Below are 19,175 nucleotides of genomic sequence, written 5' to 3'. Positions count from 1 at the left end.
AATATTCTCCAAAGACATAAAAATTCTTCTGATCGCCCGGTGGCAGTGCGATTGGGTTTTCCCAGGCTTGTTCCAGGGGTGGCTGCCTGTCCGCCTGTCCGTCCGCTTGGCACGTGGCTGTTGAGCGAGACCTGGATGAGCAGCCCCGGGCACAGGAGAGAAGGGCGGCCCCTGCCTCTCCCTTTCACATTTGTTTTCCTGAACGCGTTTCTTGGCTCCTGCCAGGTCACCTTCCCAGAGGGAGCTGGAGAGAAACTGCTTTTGATCTCCAATGGGACAAACTGCATGAATCTCCCAAGCCCTTTTTTTTTCTTTTTCCTCCAAGAACGATGATCACTTTCCTTATGAGAATCCTCTTTAAAAAATATTCCTCGGTATTTCCCGCCCCCTCCCAGGATCTATTTTCTTTTGTCCCCATTCCCTTTTTTCCATCATCTGAGTTGCACGTATTCTTGGTGATGTCTCCTGGCTGGAGCACTGCTTGGTTCTTCCTGTTGCCGGTGGCCTCCTGGCAGGTGGCTGCTGACCCTGCGGTGGACCGAGGACCGGGGGCCGGCTGGGGGGCGCGGAGGGGGCGGGGCCTGGAGGAAGCGGTGAGCCGAGGCAGGTGAATGTCAAACCTCCACCGACTGGATCTGGTTCATCTGTGCCCGCATCACCTGGATGCTGTTGAGGATTTTTTTCTGGTGACCAGCCAGGGTGACCCCAACCCGGAGAATGTCCCTTTGGGAAGAGAAGCACACGTGGACACGTGAGAGTGGGGGGACCCCATCCAGGTAGAACCACCTGGGCTATTCCAGGGGTTTCCCACTGGAGAGGGGAAGGGGGAGGGGAGCTGGAGTGAGTGAATGTTAAGATGGGGGGAGCAGGGGATTGGGAGTGAGGGCACCTAGGTGCACATGTCTCCTTTGCTGCAGGAGGGCAGAAGGGACCCTGCATGACCCTGCAATAACTAAGTATCCATTTGTTCACTTTTTATCTCTGTTGATCTTCCTACCACATATCCCAGTTCATAGAAGAGAAAACAGGCTAAAGGGAGTCCTGTGGTTTGTTCAAGGTCACTCAGATGGTCAATACTGAAATCAGATTGATTATATTCTTTGCAGCCAAAGATAGAGAAACTCTATACAGTCAGCAAAAACAAGACCAGGAGATGACTGTGGCTCAGATCATGAATTCTTATTGCCACAGGCTTAAACTGAAGAAAGTAGGAAAAACCACTAGACCATTCGGGTATGACCTAAATCAAATCCCTTGTGATTATAGAGTGGAAGTGACAAAATAGATTCAAGGGATTAGATCTGATAGACAGAGTGCCTGAAGAACTTTGGATGGAGGTTCGTGACATTGTACAGGAGGCAGTGATCAAGACCAGCCCCAAGAAAAAGAAATGTAAAAAGACAAAATGGTTGTGTGAGAAGGCCGTACAAACAGCTATGAAAAGAAGAGAGGCGAAAGGCAAAGGAGAAAAGGAAAGATATTTGAATGCAGAGTTCCAAAGAATAGCAAGGAGAGATAGAAAAGCCTTCCTCAGTGATCAATGCAAAGAAATGGAGGAAAATAATAGAATGGGAAAGACTAGATATCTCTTCAAGAAAATTAGAGATACCAAGGGAAATTTTCATGCAAAGATGGGCACAATAAAGGACAGAAATGGTATGGACCTAACAGAAGCAGAAGATATTAAGAAGAGGGGGCAAGAATACACAGAAGAACCGTACAAAAAAGATCTTCATGGCCCAGACAATCACGATGGTGTGATCAGTCACCTGGAGCCAGACATCCTGGAATGTGAAGTTAGGTGGGCCTTAGGAAGCATTACTATGAACAAAGCTAGTGGAGGTGATGGAATTCCAGTTGAGCTATTTCAAATCCTGAATGATGATGCTGTGAAAGTGATGCACTCAATATGCCAGCAAATTTGGAAAACTCAGCAGTGGCCACAGGACTGGAAAAGGTCAGTTTTCATTCCAATCCCAAAGAAAGTCAATTCCAAAGAATGCTCAAACTACCACACAATTGTACTCATCTCACACACTAGCAAAGTACTGCTCAAAATTCTCCAAGCCAGGCTTCAGCAATATGTGAACTGTGAACTTCCAGATGTTCAAGCTGGTTTTAGAAAAGGCAGAGGAACCAGAGATCAAATTGCCAACATCTGCTCGATCATTGAAAAAGCAAGAGAGTTCCAGAAAAACATCTATTTCTGCTTTATTGACTATGCCAAAGCCTTTGACTGTGTGGATCACAATAAACTGTGGAAAATTCTGAAAGAGGTGGGAATACCAGACCACCTGACCCACCTCTTGAGAAACCTATATGCAGGTCAAGAAGCAACAGTTAGAACTGGACATGGACCAACAGACTGGTTCCAAATAGGAAAAGGAGTATGTCAAGGCTGTATATTGTCACCCTGCTTATTTAGCTTATATGCAGAGTACATCATGAGAAATGCTGGACTGGATGAAGCATAAGCTGGAATCAAGACTGCTGGGAGAAATACCAATAACCTCAGATATGCAGTTGACACCACCCTTATGGCAGAAAGCGAAGAACTAAATAGCCTCTTGATGAAAGTGAAAGAGGAGAGTGAAAAAGTTGGCTTAAAGCTCAACATTCAGAAAACTAAGATCATGGCATCTGGTCCCATCACTTCATGGCAAATAGATGGGGAAACAATGGAAACAGTGACAGACTATTTTTTTGGGCTCCAAAATCACTGCAGATGGTGACTGCAGCCATAAAATTAAAAGACGCTCCTTGGAAGAAAAGTTATGACCAACCTAGACAGCTTATTATAAAGCAGGCACATTACTTTGCCAACAAAGGTCTGTCTAGTCAAAGCTATGGTTTTTCCAGTAGTCATGTATGGATGTGAGAGCTGGGCTATAAAGAAAGCTGAGCGCCGAAGAACTGATGCTTTTGAATTGTGGTGTTGGAGAAGACTTTTTTTTTGGAGAAGACTTTTGAGAGTCCCTTGGACTGCAAGGAGATCCAACCAGTCCATCCTAAAGGAAATCAGTCCTGAATATTCATTGGAAGGACTGATGCTGAAGCTGAAACTCCCAATACTTTGGCCACCTGATGCAAAGAACAGACTCATTGGAAAAGACCCTGATACCAGGAAGGATTGGAGGTGGGAGGAGAAGGGGACAACAGAGGATGAGAAGGTTGAATGGCATCACTGACTCAATGGACATGAGTTTGAGTAAACTCCAGGAGATGGTGATGAACAGGGAGGCCTGGTGTGCTGCAGTTTGTGGGTTTGCCAAGAGTTGGACACGACTGAGTGGCTGAACTGAACTGAAAAGCCAATGGGTGGCAGGAGACCTGGGTGTTGATAGGAATGTGATTTCTGCATTGGCCATCTTGCCATCGTTGGTCCCCCATATCCCTGCTGAGACACTGTCTATTCCTCACTCTCCAGAGCCCCCCTGCTTGGCGGGATGGGTGGGGAGGGGGGCTCACAGCAGTGGGTAGATGTGGCTGGGCACTTACTCCATCATCATCTGCGACACGACGTCGAAGGAGGTGAAGCCGGCGTTGGCGAAGCTCTCCTTGTACTGCCCCATCTTGATGGCCTCCAGCCACTCGTCCACCGTGTTAAAGCTGGTGTAGTCGGGGATCGTGCGGTCCAGCAACGGCAGGTTGATTCTAGGGGGTGGGGTGGACGACAGGTATGGTCAGCGCACGTGCTGACCTAGGGGTGAGGGTGAGCATGGGCGTGAGCACAGGTGCAGGCTGCGTGTGCATCCATGTGTGAGAACACAGTGTGTATGCATGTGACCACTTCTGTGGGGGAGCAGGCGTGAACCCACATAAATGTGCACACGGGTATGCGTGAGTAGGTGAGAGTGAGTATGTGTACAGGCTCAAAGCGGGGGCTGTCTGGACAGTCTAGGGAAGCCTCTTGGGGTCTGCTGAGAGGCTGGACTCCAGCGGCGAGGCGGGGACATGTCTCCATGCTGCTGCTTTGGGGGAGGGGGTTTCAGCTGGACTAACGGTGCTGATTTAATCTATCTATCTATCATTATTTCTGCCTGGTCTTAGTTGTGGCATGCCAACTCTTAGTTGTGGCAGGTGGGATCTAGTTCCCCGACCAGAGATCAAACCCAGACCTTCTGCATTTGGGAGTGCAGAGTCGTAGCCACTGGACCACCAGGGAAGTCCCATCACTGTGCTGGTTGCCTGTCATTTCCTCTCCCAGTGCCCCTCTCTGTCCTGCCCTACCCTGGCTATGCTACAGGAAGCCGATCTTGTGGACCGCATCGCCAAAGTCCAGACACAGCTGCTGGGGCTGGTGGGAGTGATTTCCGTGCAGGCGAGGTATGAAGAGACCATCATGAGGCTAAAAGCTCAGAGTGATTTTTATCCAGAGAATCAGGAGTGGCTGAGGCAGGGTTGTGGTGAGGAGGGATGGGCCGTGGCAAACACGGACATCTCCTGGCAGGTGAAGGGCTCGGGCCCAGAGAGTCTCTGGACACAGCCCGCCCAGGACCCTGAGGACATCTAGCCAGACACCCCTCAGACACCCCGTGTGGTCAAGGGTCCTGAAGAGTAAGGATGTGCAGGGCTGGGACCGGCCTGTGGAAGCTGCCCAGGGAGAGCCAGGGTGCCCTGGGGCCACTGGGCTAAAGGAAGCACCCGGATCCTTGAAGCTAACGCCGGTGCACCCGAGCGAGTCTCTGCCATGAGAATGGCAACCCCAGTGTGGGGGCATGCGTACCTGTGTTTTCTGTGGTATGTGAGTACTTCTGAACGTGCGTGCTCAGGTACCTATGGTTGTGTGTACGCCTGAGAGCTTGGGAATGAGTGAATCTATGTGTGTGAGACTGTGAGCATAAGCATGAGCGTTTGTGCCCAAATGTGCATTCATGTATGTGTGTGGGACTGTGTGTGTGTGAGCATGGCTGTGTTGAGGAGGATGCAAATGCAAGTTAGAGCGTCCAGGTTTAAGTGTGAGGTAGGAAACTGAGTGAGGAATAAATCTATTCACCAAGATTCTGAGAACTGGGACTTCCCTGGTGATCCAGTGGCTAGGACTCCGAGCTCCCAAATGCAGGGGGGCCCCGGGTTCCATCCCTGGTGAGGGAACTAGATCCCCCACATGCCACAATTAAAGATCCTACAAGCCACAATCAAGACCCAGCACAGCCAAATAAATATTTTACAAAAAGATATCGATGATTTCTTTTAAAACGTGCCCTCTCTGACCACGTTTTAAAAGATGCTTTCTCTACCACCCATCTTGGCTTCCTTCTCCTTCTCAAGATAGCCTGTGCTCTGTACTCTGCACTGCAAGGCAGGCAGCCTCCCCAAAAAACCCTAGCACTGTCCTTCCCCATCCCAATTCAGATATCCCAGGAGGGGGCGGGGCCAGGCAGCGCTGGGGAAAGGGGTGGGGCGGGGGGAGTACCCAGAAGAGAGCGGCGCCATGGCTTTGAGGCTGTTGGGGTTGCGGATCATCTTGTCCAGCGTGTTGACGATCTGGCCGAACTTGGGCCGGTGATTGCGGTCCTTCTGCCAGCAGTCCAGCATGAGCTGGTGCAGCGCGCTCGGGCAGTCCATGGGCGGTGGCAGCCGGTAGTCCTGCTCTATGGCGTTGATTACCTGGGGAGGGGCAGGGAGGGGTTGTGGGGGTGAGGTAAGAGCATCTGTTCTCTGGTCTTGCCCCCAGTGCCTTGCAGGACAGGCTTATTTGGTTGCCATAGCAACCATCTCCACTTCCTGGAGGCAGCCCCAGTATGTGCCTCTCCTGGGTTCCCACCATCTCTGACCTCAGTCTGGCCTGGAAGCTGGGCGTCTGGCTCCCCTTCCACTCAGCACCCAAGATACCCTCTGTCTCAGGGTCCACCAGGGCCACCCTCCTGTGAGCAACCCCCCTATGGCTGCTCTGTTAGGGGAAAGGAGCCCAAACACCTTTCCAAGATGTCCTGCCCGCAGGGCCAAATTTGTCTTCCCCAGCTTGACTGTGGGTGTCTTCCCTGCTCAAGTATTCATTCCCTGTTCTGCATTGTTGAAAATCAGAATTCCTAGAGGGGGACTTTCAAATACCCCAGTACTGAACCTCAGCAACCTATCTGATCAAATTTCCACTGCTCCCCAACATGACTCCTCATCATCCCACTTCTGGGCCTTGGCACAGGGTGTTCATTCCACTTGGAGTCCTCACCTCTTCAAGTCTCACTACTGTTTGAGTCTCAGCTGCCGGTGTAGACCTCCTGGCTAACCATGCCCACGTTCCCTTTCCTGAGCACCTGCGGGGTTTGACGCCTGCCTTCTTCACTTCACCACCTGACCATACCTAGCACCTGATAACTCCATCTGGTTCCCTGAATGACTGTCTTGTCCCTCATATGGGTGGTGAACCCCTGAGGGGTAGACATGGTCACTTAGGTTGGCCACAGCTGGCTGCATCCTGAAGATTTGCTTATTTGTGGATGGGTGGGCCTTTTCTGGGCTTCCCTGGTGGCGCTAGTGGTAATGAACCTGCCTGCCAATGCAGGAAACATAAGAGATGCGGGTTTGATCCTTGGCTCGGGAAGATCCCCTGGAGAAGAGAATGGCAACCCCTCTCCAGTATTCTGGCCTGGAGAATCCCACAGACAGAGGAGCTGGCTGGCTACAGTCCACAGGTTGCAAAGACCTGGACATGAATGAAGCAACTTAGCATGCATGCACGGGCCTTTCCTACTCCTGATGCCCCTGGAGACTCCAGGGTCCTGTGCAGATGTTTGAATCAACCAACTCTGTGCTGGGAGCTGCCCAGACCCAGGATCTCAGAGACCTTGCTCCTACCCACTGAAAGTCGATCAAAAACCCAGGAGTTCTGGGTCTTCCCCTCCCGCGCGGGCTGGTCAGAGAGGCTGCGCCCACCTCCTTGCAGACTTACGTCTTGGTTGGTCATGTCCCAGTAGGGCCGTTCCCCGTAGGACATCACCTCCCACATGACGATGCCGTAGCTCCAGACGTCACTGGCCGAGGTGAACTTCCGGTACTGGATGGCCTCTGGGGCCGTCCAGCGGATGGGGATCTTCCCACCCTGGGGAGCAGAACGGGGAGCGTCAATGGGTGGGAGGCTGAGCCGAATGGCCTCTGCTGGTGAAGCTCCCTAGCCTCCGCCCCGTGCTGCACAATCACGAAGTGCCTTATTACTTCCCTAGACTCGCCCTGCTGCACTGGACCTGCGGGCACGTGCCTGTGACCTTCTCTCTGCATGAAGCGCCTTTTCCCACCCTGTCATCTGGTAACCTCCTCCTCATCTTTCAAGTCCCTCTGCACGGCTTTCCCTAAGTCCACAAAGGGTGGTGCATGCTCTTACTCCCATGACTGAGGTCATCAGGAGGCACGTCTCCTGGAGAGTGGTACTCATCCCATTTGCCTGCTTGCCTTCCTCCACTCCCCTGGTGGCTCAGATGGTAAAGAATCCGCCTGCAATGCTGGAGACCTGGGTTTGATTCCTGGGTCAGGAAGGTTCCCCTGAAGAAGGGGATGGCAACCCACTCCAGTATTCTTGCCTGGAGAACCCCACTGGTGGGCTACAGTCCATGGGGTGGCAAAGAAGCAGACACGACTGAGCGACTAACACTTTCATTTCACTTTTTCACTGCTTCCACTTGAACTACCTCTGAGATCTTCGAAGGCAAGTACTGTCTTATTCCTTTCTGTTTAAAACTCTTCAACAGGGCCTTCCTTGGTGGTCCAGTGGTTAAGAATTCGTCTTTCCAATGCAGGGGACATGGGTTTGATCTCTGGCTGGGGAACTAGGATCCCACATGCCATGGGGCAACTAGGCCCGTCCGCGGCAACTACTGAGCCCATGCTCTGGAGCTGCAACTAGAGAAGCCGTAATTGCATGCCTCAATGAAGACCCAGCCAAAAAACAAAACCACCACCCCCCACCCCGCCCCGCCTTCCTGCAACCCTTCAACAACCCTAACAGCTTTCAGGAGAGAGTCCTGAGCTTGGGCAGTCAAGGGTCTCCGAGATGTGGCCCTGCCTACCTCTCCAGCATGGTCGCCCACCACTTTCCCCGACAGCCTGTGTGCCCGTCACACCTGCCCATGAGAATACAGCATCTGACAAACTTTTATTGGCACTTGGCTTTCAGCTCAGCTATCATTCCCTCTTAGCAAGCCTTCCTCTGCCTCCCAAGCCTGGTGTCTGACTCCTCGCCCCATCGCTCGGTGGTGCTCTGTACATCTGTGCCCACCAGCCTGTGAGCTCCAAGAGGGCAGAAAATGGGGTTTACGTCTCTACCTCTCCGGGGCTCAGAACAACGCTTGGCATGAGCAAGTGTCGGTGAGAACGTGTTGTAGGGGGAGACAGGTGTCCGCCCTCTTTCCCGGCCCCGCGGCTCCACTGTCCCCTGCCTCTATCTTACCAGGGCACTGGTGTACGTGGGGTCTGAGGTATCGTCCTCCAGAAAGCGTGAGAGCCCGAAGTCAGACACCTTGCAGACCAGGTTGCTGTTGACGAGGATGTTGCGGGCGGCCAGGTCACGGTGGACGTAGTTCATGTCGGCCAGGTACTTCATGCCGGCCGCGATGCCCCGCAGCATGCCCACCAGCTGGATGACTGTGAACTGCCCATCATTTTGCTTTGGGAGAAGTGGAGGAAACACAGAGTGAATGGAAGCGTGTGCGTCAGATCTCTGGAGCATTCTCACAGTGGGACACCAGCCCGGGACCAGTCGCCCTGGCCTGGGCTCCCTGTGGAAAGGACTCAGATGCTCAGGGGCCTTAGAGAGGCCCAGGGGAGGCTGGTTTCAGCGTGTTGGAGAGAATATGGACTCCGGGGCTGGTTGGGTTCTGGCTTTTCCCCTTGCTGGCTGTGCAACTTTGGACATGTGACTTAACCTCTCAGAGTCTTGAAAGTCAAAGTCGCTCAGTCGTGTCCGACTCTTCGCAACCCCATGGACTATACAGTCCATGGAATTCTCCAGGCCAGAATACCAGGCCTTTCCCTTCTCCGGGGCTCTTTCCAACCCACTGATCGAACCCAGGTCTCCTGCATTGCAGGCAGATTCTTTACCAGCTGAGCTACCTGGGAAGCCTCTGTTTCCTCAACTGTGTGTTAAATGGGAATAAGTAGTGCCCACCTTCTAGGGCACTCAGTGTTCAACAAGAAGGCGCATGGAAGGCTCCTGGCACATACGAGGTGCTTAGTAAATGTTTGTTAAATAGCAAGTAGTTCAATGGCATACTTCTTTAAAAAAATTTTTTTTTATTGCGGTATAACTGATTTACAATGTTGTATTAGTTCTAGGTGTACACCAAAGTGATACATACGCCCACTCTTTTTTTAGATTCTTTCCCCATACAGGTCATTACAAAGTACTGAGCAGAATTCCCTGTGCTATACAGTCGGTCCTCATTAGTTATACGTGTGTGTGTATATGTGTGTGTGTGTGTATATATATATATATATATATATATATATATATATATATGTTGTTGTTCAGTTGCTAAGTCCTGTCTGACTCTTTCTGATCCCATGGACTGCAGCATGCCAGGCCTCCCTGTCCCTCACTGTCTTCCAGAGTTTACCCAAGTTCATGTATATTGAGTCGGTGATGCCATCTAACAATCTCATCCTCTGGTGCCCTCTTCTCCTTTTGCCTTCAATCTTTCCCAGCATCTGACTCACTGGAGAAGACCCTGGTGCTGGAGAAGATTCTGTTTATAGTAGTATGTATGTGTCACTTCCCATCTTCCAGTTTCCCCTCCCCTTCCGATGGCTCCTAGTCAGCGCTCTTTGTCTAGCTGGTTGACTGTGACCTCTCGGGGGGCCTAGAAACTTTCTTCTGTTGCCTTGTGCTCCAAACTCTCTCCCTGTACAGCTTTGGGGAAATCCAAACCTGGTGAAAACTCTGGACTAAGGGTCAGGAGACCTGGTTCCAGTCCTGGCTCTCATCTCGAGCCTCTGGGTAACCTTGGGCACACTCTACTTCTCTTAGAGCCTCAGTTTTTCTCTTGGGCTTAAAGAGAAGGCTGGCTAAGTGCTTGGAGGGAACAGATTTCAGGTTGTATGCCAACTCTGATCAACTGGCTGTGGTTTCCCCGATAAAGAAGGATTCTGAGGTTGCATCTGGGTTTAGGGGGAGAGAGTCTGGGATTTATTAGCAATGCCTGTCGTGGGCTCAATCCCTCTATCCCTGGGTCAGGAAGGTTCCCTGGAGGAGGGCATGGCAACCCACTCCAGTATTCTTGCCTGGAGAATCCCATGGGCAGAGGAGCCTGGACAGCCACAGTCCATAGGGTCACAAAGAGTCAGACACAACAGAAGTGACTTGGCACGCACGCATGCTGTGGGTAAAGGAATAGAAAGCGGCAGCCAGCAAGCCATTCTTGACCATGATCCTTCCAAGACCTTTCAGGCTCTGACAACATAAAGCTATGTTTATTCACCGCCCCTCTTCCTGCCCCACCGCTCTTGGCTTTCCCTACCCGGAGGAAGGAGTCCAGGGAGCCGTTTTCCATGAACTCAGTGATGATCATCACAGGTGTGCTCTTGGTGACCACGCCCTCCAGGTGGATGACATTGGGATGGTCGAACTGGCCCATGATGGAGGCCTCGCTCAGAAAGTCCCGTCGCTGCTTCTCGGTATAGCCCGACTTAAGGGTCTTGATGGCCACAAAGATCTCTCTCTTGCCCGGCAGCTTCAGGTGGCCGCTGCATACCTCACCAAACTCCCCTGGGACAGACGCACCGAAAAAGGCAGGATGTCACTCAGCAGGTGGAAGCGCCCTCCCTCTTCCCTGTCACCTCTGTCCCTGGGGGCTGTAGGAGCTTTTTCCTCCTCCATGGTCAGTTAATCCTAGCAGACACAGAATCCCTTTAGAGAATGCAAGGGCCCCAAAGAGTCTCAGCCACCTTCAGGAGGAAGAGTAAACCCTTTGTGGCCAACCTGTGGTGTTTGGCTGGGCGAGGGGTGAGGATGTAGGGGGACCTGGGGAGATGGAGGGACCTGGGATGAATGGCAGGAAGGACAAAGCATAAGACAGAGTCCAGAGTACCAGGTCCCAGAGCTAGCTCAGTTTCTGATGTGATGTGCAAGCTCCTTCCCTGGGCCTGTTTCCTCATGTGATGATGAGGTAGTTTTACTGGACATCTTTGGGAGCCCGTGCACCTTGCCTATTCTGAGTCTTCAGGCCTTGGAGGGTCCTCTGAGGCATCCTACCCTCCACCCCAGGAGTACACACTGGGGTGTTCCCCCCACCCATGGCTGAGGCCATGGTACTTGGGAGGGTACCAGTCACCTACCTGCTCCGATCACCTGCTCAATTTTGACACAGGAGATGTCAATTTCCTTGGCAAACTCCCGCACTGCCTCATTGGGGTCTTCGTAGGTGAAGGGGTCGATGTAGATCTTCATGCCTGGGGTCACTGGGAGAGAAGGTCAGGCTCAGTCACATGCACAGACTCAAGAGGTGGACAGATGGAAAAGTGTGAACCAGTCCCTCTGGGGAGGGAAGGACTCACCCACAGGGCCCCAGTAAGAGCTGGGCAACCCCCTGCATTGTCACTTGACCTCTCTGGGTCTCAGTGAGCAGCTGGGTACTGAGCTAAGTAGAAGGGTGAGGGGAACAGAAAGGTCAGCAGGGATAGCAAATAGGCTCTCATTTTTGTTCCAACTGTAATTGATTAATAAGGGCTTCCTCCAGCAGCTAAAAGACTGTGGGGATTGATTAACAATGTCTGTTCGAGCGTGGGCATGAAAGGATAGATAGGCTTGTCACTCTTGTGATAGAGAATCATGGGGTGCAAAGTAAAAGAAGAAGAAGACAAGAAAGGAGCAGAGGGAATTGGAACAAAAATACAGAAAGAGCAGGCAACAGACCATGTTCTTGGTCTTTTGCTAAGGAGAGTTCCCTGCTTTTCAAGGCCTAATTCAAGCCTTCTCTCTGCTCAGGAGACTTTTTGGCACTGCTTGAGGCAGTGCCTCATCCCAGGCACTGGAGGGGCTGCCTCACAAGCATCTGAGTACCCACAGCTCCTAGGCCCACTTCCTGGGTCCCTCTGCTAGCCAAGTCTCAAACTTTTCTGGATCTCATATTCCTTGGTGATCAGCAGGAGGCTGGACATGGGGCCTATGAATTTAATTCCTGATCTGATATGGATTTTTATTTTTGATGCAGAAAGGAAGATGGTAACTTGGATACTAAAGACCCAATTCTGACCTCAGCAGTGAGTCAGCAATGTGCTTTGAAGGAAGGGAAAGACGATCCCTCGTTCCTCCTCCCAAAGGACTGGTCTTCCACTTCCCAGACCATCTGGCTCTCACCCAGCCGGGGCCTTCCTCTGGGTCCCCAGCTCCCTGCCCGCATTCTCCCCCTGCTCCAGGAGCTGTGACTTTGGGGGCAGCAGCTCTAGGAATTGGGTGCTGGAGTCCCTGGACCGTAGCAAGGCTTGGCAGGTTGGTGAGTGGGGCCACAACCCTGCTCAGCTGCGTGACCTTGGACTTGTTAGCTGACCACTCTCAGCCTCTAGTTCAGACATTCCAGTCGTCTAAGAGCTGGAACCTTTAACACAGGGGTTGGCAAAATGGCCCACTGCCCCGTTTTGTAATAAAGTGTCATAAATAAAGTTTTATTGGAACACAGCCACACACATTCCTTTGTCTGTGACTGCTTTCACGCTCCAGTGGCTGAGTTGATCAGTTACAACAGAGACCATAAGGCCTGCAAAGCCTAAAATATTTACTGTCTGACCCTTTACAGAAAAGCTTGCCAACCACTGCTCTAACATATTAGTTTTATTTTGTATTATTTATGTGGGTGTCTGCCTAGCCCTTTAGGTCAGGGTTTTCTTAATTTGGGTCTGTGAACCACTTGGCAGCCCCAGGATGGGTTGAGGGGGGCTGCTGAAATGGAATACATTATTATTGTCTTTTTGGATTAGAAAAATAATTTATGCTCTTTATAGTTTAGAATTATATAAATAAATATTGTTGAAAATAAATGTTCTCCAAAAATCTATCTCTGAATATAGAACATTTTTTTCTGGATTTCCCTTATAATTTTATACACATACATATGTATATTTGTGTTTCTCGGGGCATAGGATCCAAAACTTTTAGCAAACTTAGAGGAGCCTCTGACCTCAGAAGAGGTTAAGAACCACTGTCTTGCAACTTTCCTAGGGGTCCAGTGGTTAAGAATCTGCCTTCCAACGCAGTGGACTTGGGTTCGATCCCTGATTAGGGAACTCAGATCCCACATACCGTGGGGTAACTAAGCCCGTGTGCTGCAACTACTGAGCCCATGAGCCACAACGAAGACCCAGCACAACCTAAATAAATAAAAATAAAACCATAGTAATTAAGTGAGATTATTTAAAAAACCCACCATCGTGGGGGCCGGGGAAGGGGGGGATGGGTACACATTTTTTTCCCATCCCTCCCTGGTGCACTGCATAATGAACGCTCTGCACCCAGTTGAAACTCCATGTGTGTAGATTGACAGAATCTAGACGATAGGGACAGAAGAATAACAATACCAGTTTCCACTTTCTGAGCCCTTTGTCTCTGCCCAACACTGTGCCCGGCTCTTTATATGTATAATGTCATCTCCTCCACCCAACAAATCCTAGAGGTTGTTGTTTAGTTGCTCAGTCCTGTCCGACTTTGCGACCCCATGGACTGCAGCACGTCAGGCTTCCCTGTCCTTCACCATCTCCCTGAGTTTGCTCAAACTCGTGTCTATTGAATGGGTGATGCCATCTTGTCCTCTGTCGCCCCCTTCTCCTCCTGCCCTCAATCTTTCCCAGCATCAGGGTCTGGGTCTTGGCAATTCGCATCAGGTGACCAAAGTATTGGAGCTTCAGCTACAGCATCAGTCTTTCCATTGAATATTCAGGACTGATTTCCTTTAGGATTGACTGGTTTGACCTCCTTGCAGTCCAAGGGACTCTCAAGAGTCTTCTCCAATACCAGAATTTGAAAGGATCAATTCTTCTGTGCTCAGCCTTCTTTATGGTCCAACTCTCACATCAATAATAATAGTCATTTACAATAGTTTGTAAATGACTATTGGAAAAACCATAGCTTTGACCAGATGGACCTTTGCTGGCAAAGTGATGTCTCTGCTTTTTAATATGCTGTCTAGGTTTGTCATAGATTTTCTTCCAAAGAGCAAGGATCTTTTAATTTTGTGGCTGAAGTCACCATCTGCAGTGATTCTGGAGCCCAAGATAATAAAATCAGTGATTCCACTTTTCCCCCCATCTATTTGCCATGAAGCGATGGGACTGGATGCCATGATCTTAGTTTTTTGAATGAGATCATTATTCTCATTTCACATGAGAGAAAACTTTAGCTCAGAGAAGCTAAGTAATTTGTCCAAGGCCACACAGCTGGCAAATGGCATAGCCAGCATTTGAACCCAGGCCTGTCAGAATTGAGCTGAGGGCCACTGCTCTGAATCACCATGCTACTGCTTTCTGAAGGAAACCCACCCAGATCTGGCCCATGCTTCCTTCTCCTGGGTTCATCTGTGATTCCTCCTTCTCCAAGTCAGCCCTCCCCAGAGCCGGGGCATCAGGCCCCTCAGAGATGCTCTCTTTTTTGCCCAGACTCAGTGTCTGGGCTGCGGCTCTTGGTGACTGACTTTTCGCTTCCCTGCCAACGGAACTGGGGAAGGTCTTCCTGCTGGGCCAGCTGGGGAGGGAGGACAGGAATGGGTCAGTTCAGGGAGCTAAGGACAAGCATGACGGGAGCTCAAAGCCTGCTTGGATGCCACCAACCAATCAGATGCTGTCCCCAAGCCTTGGACAGGAGTGCTAGTCAGGAAGGCTCCATCACTTCCAGCAGGGGTCCCCAACCCCCCGGGCCATGTGGACTGGTACCCATCAGGAACCAGGTCACACAGTAGGAGGTGAGTGGCAAGCAAGTGAGCAAAGCTTCATCTGTATCTATAGCTGCTCTCTATCACTCTCCCCAGAGCAGGGAGGAGAAGGGGATGACAGAGGATGAGGTGGTTGGATGGCATCACCAACTCAATGGACATGAGTTTGAGTAAGCTCTGGGAGTTGGTGATGAACAAGGAGGCCTGGCGTGCTGCAGTCCATGGGACTGCAAAGAGTCAGACACGACTGAGTGACTGAACTGAACTGATCACTCTCCCATCACCCCCAAGCGGGACTGTCTAGTTACAGGAAAACAAGCTCAGGGCTCCCACTCATTCTGAATTATGGTGAATTGTAGAATTATTTCATTACATATCACAATGTAATAATAACAGGGGGCTTCCCTGGTGACTCAGACGGTCAAGAATCTGCCTGCAATTCAGGAGACCTGAGTTTGATCCCTGGGTTAGGAAGATCCCTTGAAGGAGGGCATGGCAACCCACTCCCATATTCTTGCCTAGAGAATTCCATGGACAGGGTTGCAAAGAGTTGGACATGACCGAGTGATTAACACACACTAATAATCACAATAGAAATAAAAATCATAATAGAAATCACAATAAGTGTGATGCACTTGAATCATCCCTGCACCCCTGCCACTGGTCTGTGGAAAAATTCTCTTCCACGAAACTGTCGCTGGGGACCTCTGGCTGAAAGGAGGTCCTTAAAGGCGTGTGCCTTCATCTGGCCTTCCAGTGCTCCGTAATGGCCTCCACTGACAGCTCCCTGCTACCCCACTTGCCAGCACAAGAAGTCACCCAGAGGTCCCGGACACGCCTCACAGTTCCTGGCCGCTCTGCTTCTGTTCCTGTGGTTCCCTCTACCTGGAGCACCCTTTTCTTCCTTTGTGTCCAGGTCGAATGCCACCTCCTCTGTGCAGTCTGCCTGGATCCCTCCAGAGGGGACCAAGGCCTTCTCAGGCTAGCACTGCCCTGTCCCCACACCCACTCCCACAGATGTCTGTATGACTTTTCTACCTCGTACCAGGGCTCCCGGATTTGCAGGCCCACAGTCTCCCACCACCCCTTTCTGGAACACTCTCCTGCTTGTGAGGGCTTGCTTTAGCCCCTCTCCCCCAGGGGCACAGAGGCCGTGTCTGTCTTGTTCTTGCTAAATCTCAGGGTCTGGCACACAGACAGTGCTCAATAAATGCTCACTCGGAGAATACTAGCCTTACTCACTGACATGCCCTTGTTTTCTCTCTCCACCTGTTTGGGGTCACGAATACCTTCGGGAATTTTATGAAAGCTATGAATTCTGCTTCCTGACCAAGAATTCATACGTGCGTGCATGTGCCCACGGTCAGCGTATTATTTTGGAATGCTCACAGGCCCTGGAAGCTCTAGGAGTTATGAACTCTTAAGTTATGAGCCCTTGCTCTAAAATGTTTTCTCTAGAGTATATTTGAGGGTGGTATACAGTAGGTACTTAATAAATACGTTTTGACTACATGGCTCTGAGTGTTGCCGTTCCTGCTTCAGTGAGCCTCTGGTTTCACCTCACCATTGATAACATGATTGGCTCACAGTTTAGCATGGTTTCACCACGTACCAGACCCTGTTCTAGGCACTTAATAGGTATTGACCCAATTAATCTTCCCTGACAATCTTTCTGGGTAAATACCACTATTAGACTGAACCCACATGGATGAGATGGTTGGATGGCATCACCGACACAATGGACATGAGTTTGAGTAGACTCCAGCAGTTGCTGATGGACAGGGAAGCCTGGCGTGCTGCAGTCCATGGGGTCACAAAGAGTCAGACATGACTGAGCGACTGGAGACTGAACTGACTGACTGAGACTGAGCCCTGTGAAATCATCAATATTTGACTCCTCCTGATCTATAAAAATGGCCATTTCATTTGGTCCAACCTAACAGTCCCCCCCATTTTTTGATGAAGAAACTGGTATAAGAAAGGCTAAGTGGGGCTTCCCTGGTGGTCCAGTGGTTAAGAATCTGCCTGACAATGCAAGGGACACAGGTTCGATTCCTGGTCCACGAAGTCCCACCTGCTGTGCAGCAACTAAGCCCGTGCTCTGCAACTACAGGGCTTGTGCTCTGAGGCAAGAGAAGTCACTGCAATGAGAAGCCTGGGTGCCGTAATGAAGAGTAGCCCCCACTCGCCAAAACTAGAGAAAGCCTGTGCACAGAAATGAAGACCCAGTGCAGCCATAAATGAAGGAATGAATGAAAGAATAAGGCGAAATAACTTGCCCAAGGGGACATGGACATAGCTAGTTAGTGGCAGAAGTGTTGTTTGAATCCAAGTTGTCTGCCTTGAACGTCTACACTTAACAACTGCCAAGCTACCAGTTTATTCTGGGTGCTTCCCCACCTGTGTCTTGGGATAGAACGTGAGCTCCTTGTGGCCAGAGCTTTGCACAAGGCCTGGCTCCCAGGAGGGACATTTTCTGAACTGAAGTTGGATGAGAACTTTGGCAGGCCAAGAGTCTTCAGAAAATATTGGGCTACTGTATGGATGATTTATGACTGTCAGGGTCACCAACAGGGTCATGTGCCATCCTGAACCCAGGTGGGAAATTCAAGATGAGGGAAGGAGGAACCAGGCATCCAGAGACCTGGATTTGAATTCTGGATCTGCCAGCAATAATGGTCACAAATAAGTTGCTTTATGAGTTTGAATTCAGGATCAACCACTGTATTCATCTGGCTGTGTGCCCTTGGGCAAGTTACTTCACCTCTCCCTATCTCACTTTTTTCATCTGCAAAATGGAGGTAATAAACAAATCCCCTATCTCGTAAGGGGGTTGCAGAGATTAAATGAGAATCTTTTGAAAAGGTTTTGTTCAGTATTTGGCAACCAGAAAGCACTGAATAATTATTAATTGTTATCACGAAGAGTTGGCTATTACTAAATATTACTATTGTAAAGCACTTTAACATCCATTAACTCATTTAACCCTCATAAGTCTGCGAAAGGAGCCTTATTCCTGCTACTTCCCCTGTAAGGATGCCAGGGCTCAGAGTGGTTCTTCCTGAGCTTCCGATGACTTCTCCAAGGTCACCGAGCTGGCCAGTAGCAAAGTAGGGTTGAGAAACCTGGTGTGTTCCTCTGGCTCCACATCCGGGCACTTTAGACGTCAGCATTCGTTCAGCATTTGCTGGACAATGGAAAACACGAGCCCGTGAGGGTGACCTTGGGTCAGTCACACACATACCCAGGCCTCAGCTTCCTCCTCTGTCCCAGCCACACAGGATTACTGGTGGATATGTGATCACGGGGCTGGCAGTGTTTTGAGAAAAAAACAAAACAACAAAATCCTGCTCAGATGCAGGGAGTAGGAGCATGAGCTTGATAATGTGTTGATTTATGAGCAACCTGTTCTATTCTGGAGTCTATTTTTAAAATAAATCCCCGCTGCCACCTGTTCCCTTGTTACTGACTTGCTGCTCTAAGTAGTGATGCTCCTGAATGGCTCCAGGTGATGGAGGGCGTAAGCCTGTCTTACTCAGAGCGTGGCCAAGATTGTGTTTGTACACCAGTGTTTGCCCTGCACAACTGTGGGAACTCTCTGTGCCCTGGTTTCCTCATATTCAAAGTGGGAAATTATCAGGATTAAATGAGGAAATACACGTTGAGCATTGAAGTAGCTCTTGGCCCATAGAACACAATATGTTTAGCTATATCTACCATCATGATTTCATTACTTGGGGGGACAGAATGGGGCGATGGAATTTATGAGTTTTATTTTTAACATACAGGTGGATTTTTATTTCTATGTAGTTAAATTTGTCTACTTTTGTCTTATGATCCTCTCATTGCTTTTGTGCTTAGAAAGTGCTTTTCCCTCCACGTATCAATTAAATAGTTACCTAAATTGTCTTCTGGAAATTTTAGTGGTTTAATTATTTTTACACTGATGTCTAAAAATGATTTTTAAGCTCAAGAACTTTTACTTCAAATTAAGTCTTCCCCAGAGGGGCCTCCCAGGCGGCTCAGTGGTAAAGAATCTGCCTACCAGTGCAGGAGACGTAAGAGACACAGGTTTGATCCCCGGGTTGGGAAGATCCCCTAGAGCAGGAAATGGCTACCCATGCCAATATTCTTGCCTGGAAAATTCCATGGACAGAGGAGCCTGGTGGGCTACAGTGCATGGGGATGCAAAGAGTTGGACACGACTGAGCAAGTGTGCATGCGCCTGCACACACACACACGCACACACACTCTCACAGAGGCTTAATATCAAGAACACCTTGACTCCGCTCTTTATCGTATACCCCGTATCTAGTGCTGCAGCGAATC

General features: G+C 50.1%; 1 protein-coding gene across 3 annotated transcripts in view; it reads right to left on the bottom strand.

Moving 5' to 3' along the window:
- Positions 1-231: 231 nt before the first annotated feature.
- EPHB2 (EPH receptor B2) overlaps positions 232-19,175 on the bottom strand; it is a 213,165-nt gene continuing 194,221 nt past the window's right edge. For all 3 annotated transcript variants that reach the window (XM_061148144.1, XM_061148142.1, XM_061148143.1), the window contains exons 10-16: positions 11,266-11,388; positions 10,449-10,696; positions 8,384-8,599; positions 6,893-7,042; positions 5,417-5,610; positions 3,499-3,654; positions 232-723 (exon numbers count right to left, since the gene is read on the bottom strand). In XM_061148144.1, the coding sequence (XP_061004127.1) occupies positions 615-723; positions 3,499-3,654; positions 5,417-5,610; positions 6,893-7,042; positions 8,384-8,599; positions 10,449-10,696; positions 11,266-11,388 (1,196 nt within the window). In that variant the 3' untranslated portion in view covers positions 232-614. The remainder of the gene's footprint in view (positions 724-3,498; positions 3,655-5,416; positions 5,611-6,892; positions 7,043-8,383; positions 8,600-10,448; positions 10,697-11,265; positions 11,389-19,175) is intronic.

The sequence above is a fragment of the Dama dama genome, chromosome 8 (assembly GCF_033118175.1).
Source record: "Dama dama isolate Ldn47 chromosome 8, ASM3311817v1, whole genome shotgun sequence".
Classification (NCBI taxonomy): domain Eukaryota; kingdom Metazoa; phylum Chordata; class Mammalia; order Artiodactyla; family Cervidae; genus Dama; species Dama dama.
Note: the sequence above shows the minus strand (reverse complement) of the source record. Positions and strands in the feature narration are given on the sequence as shown.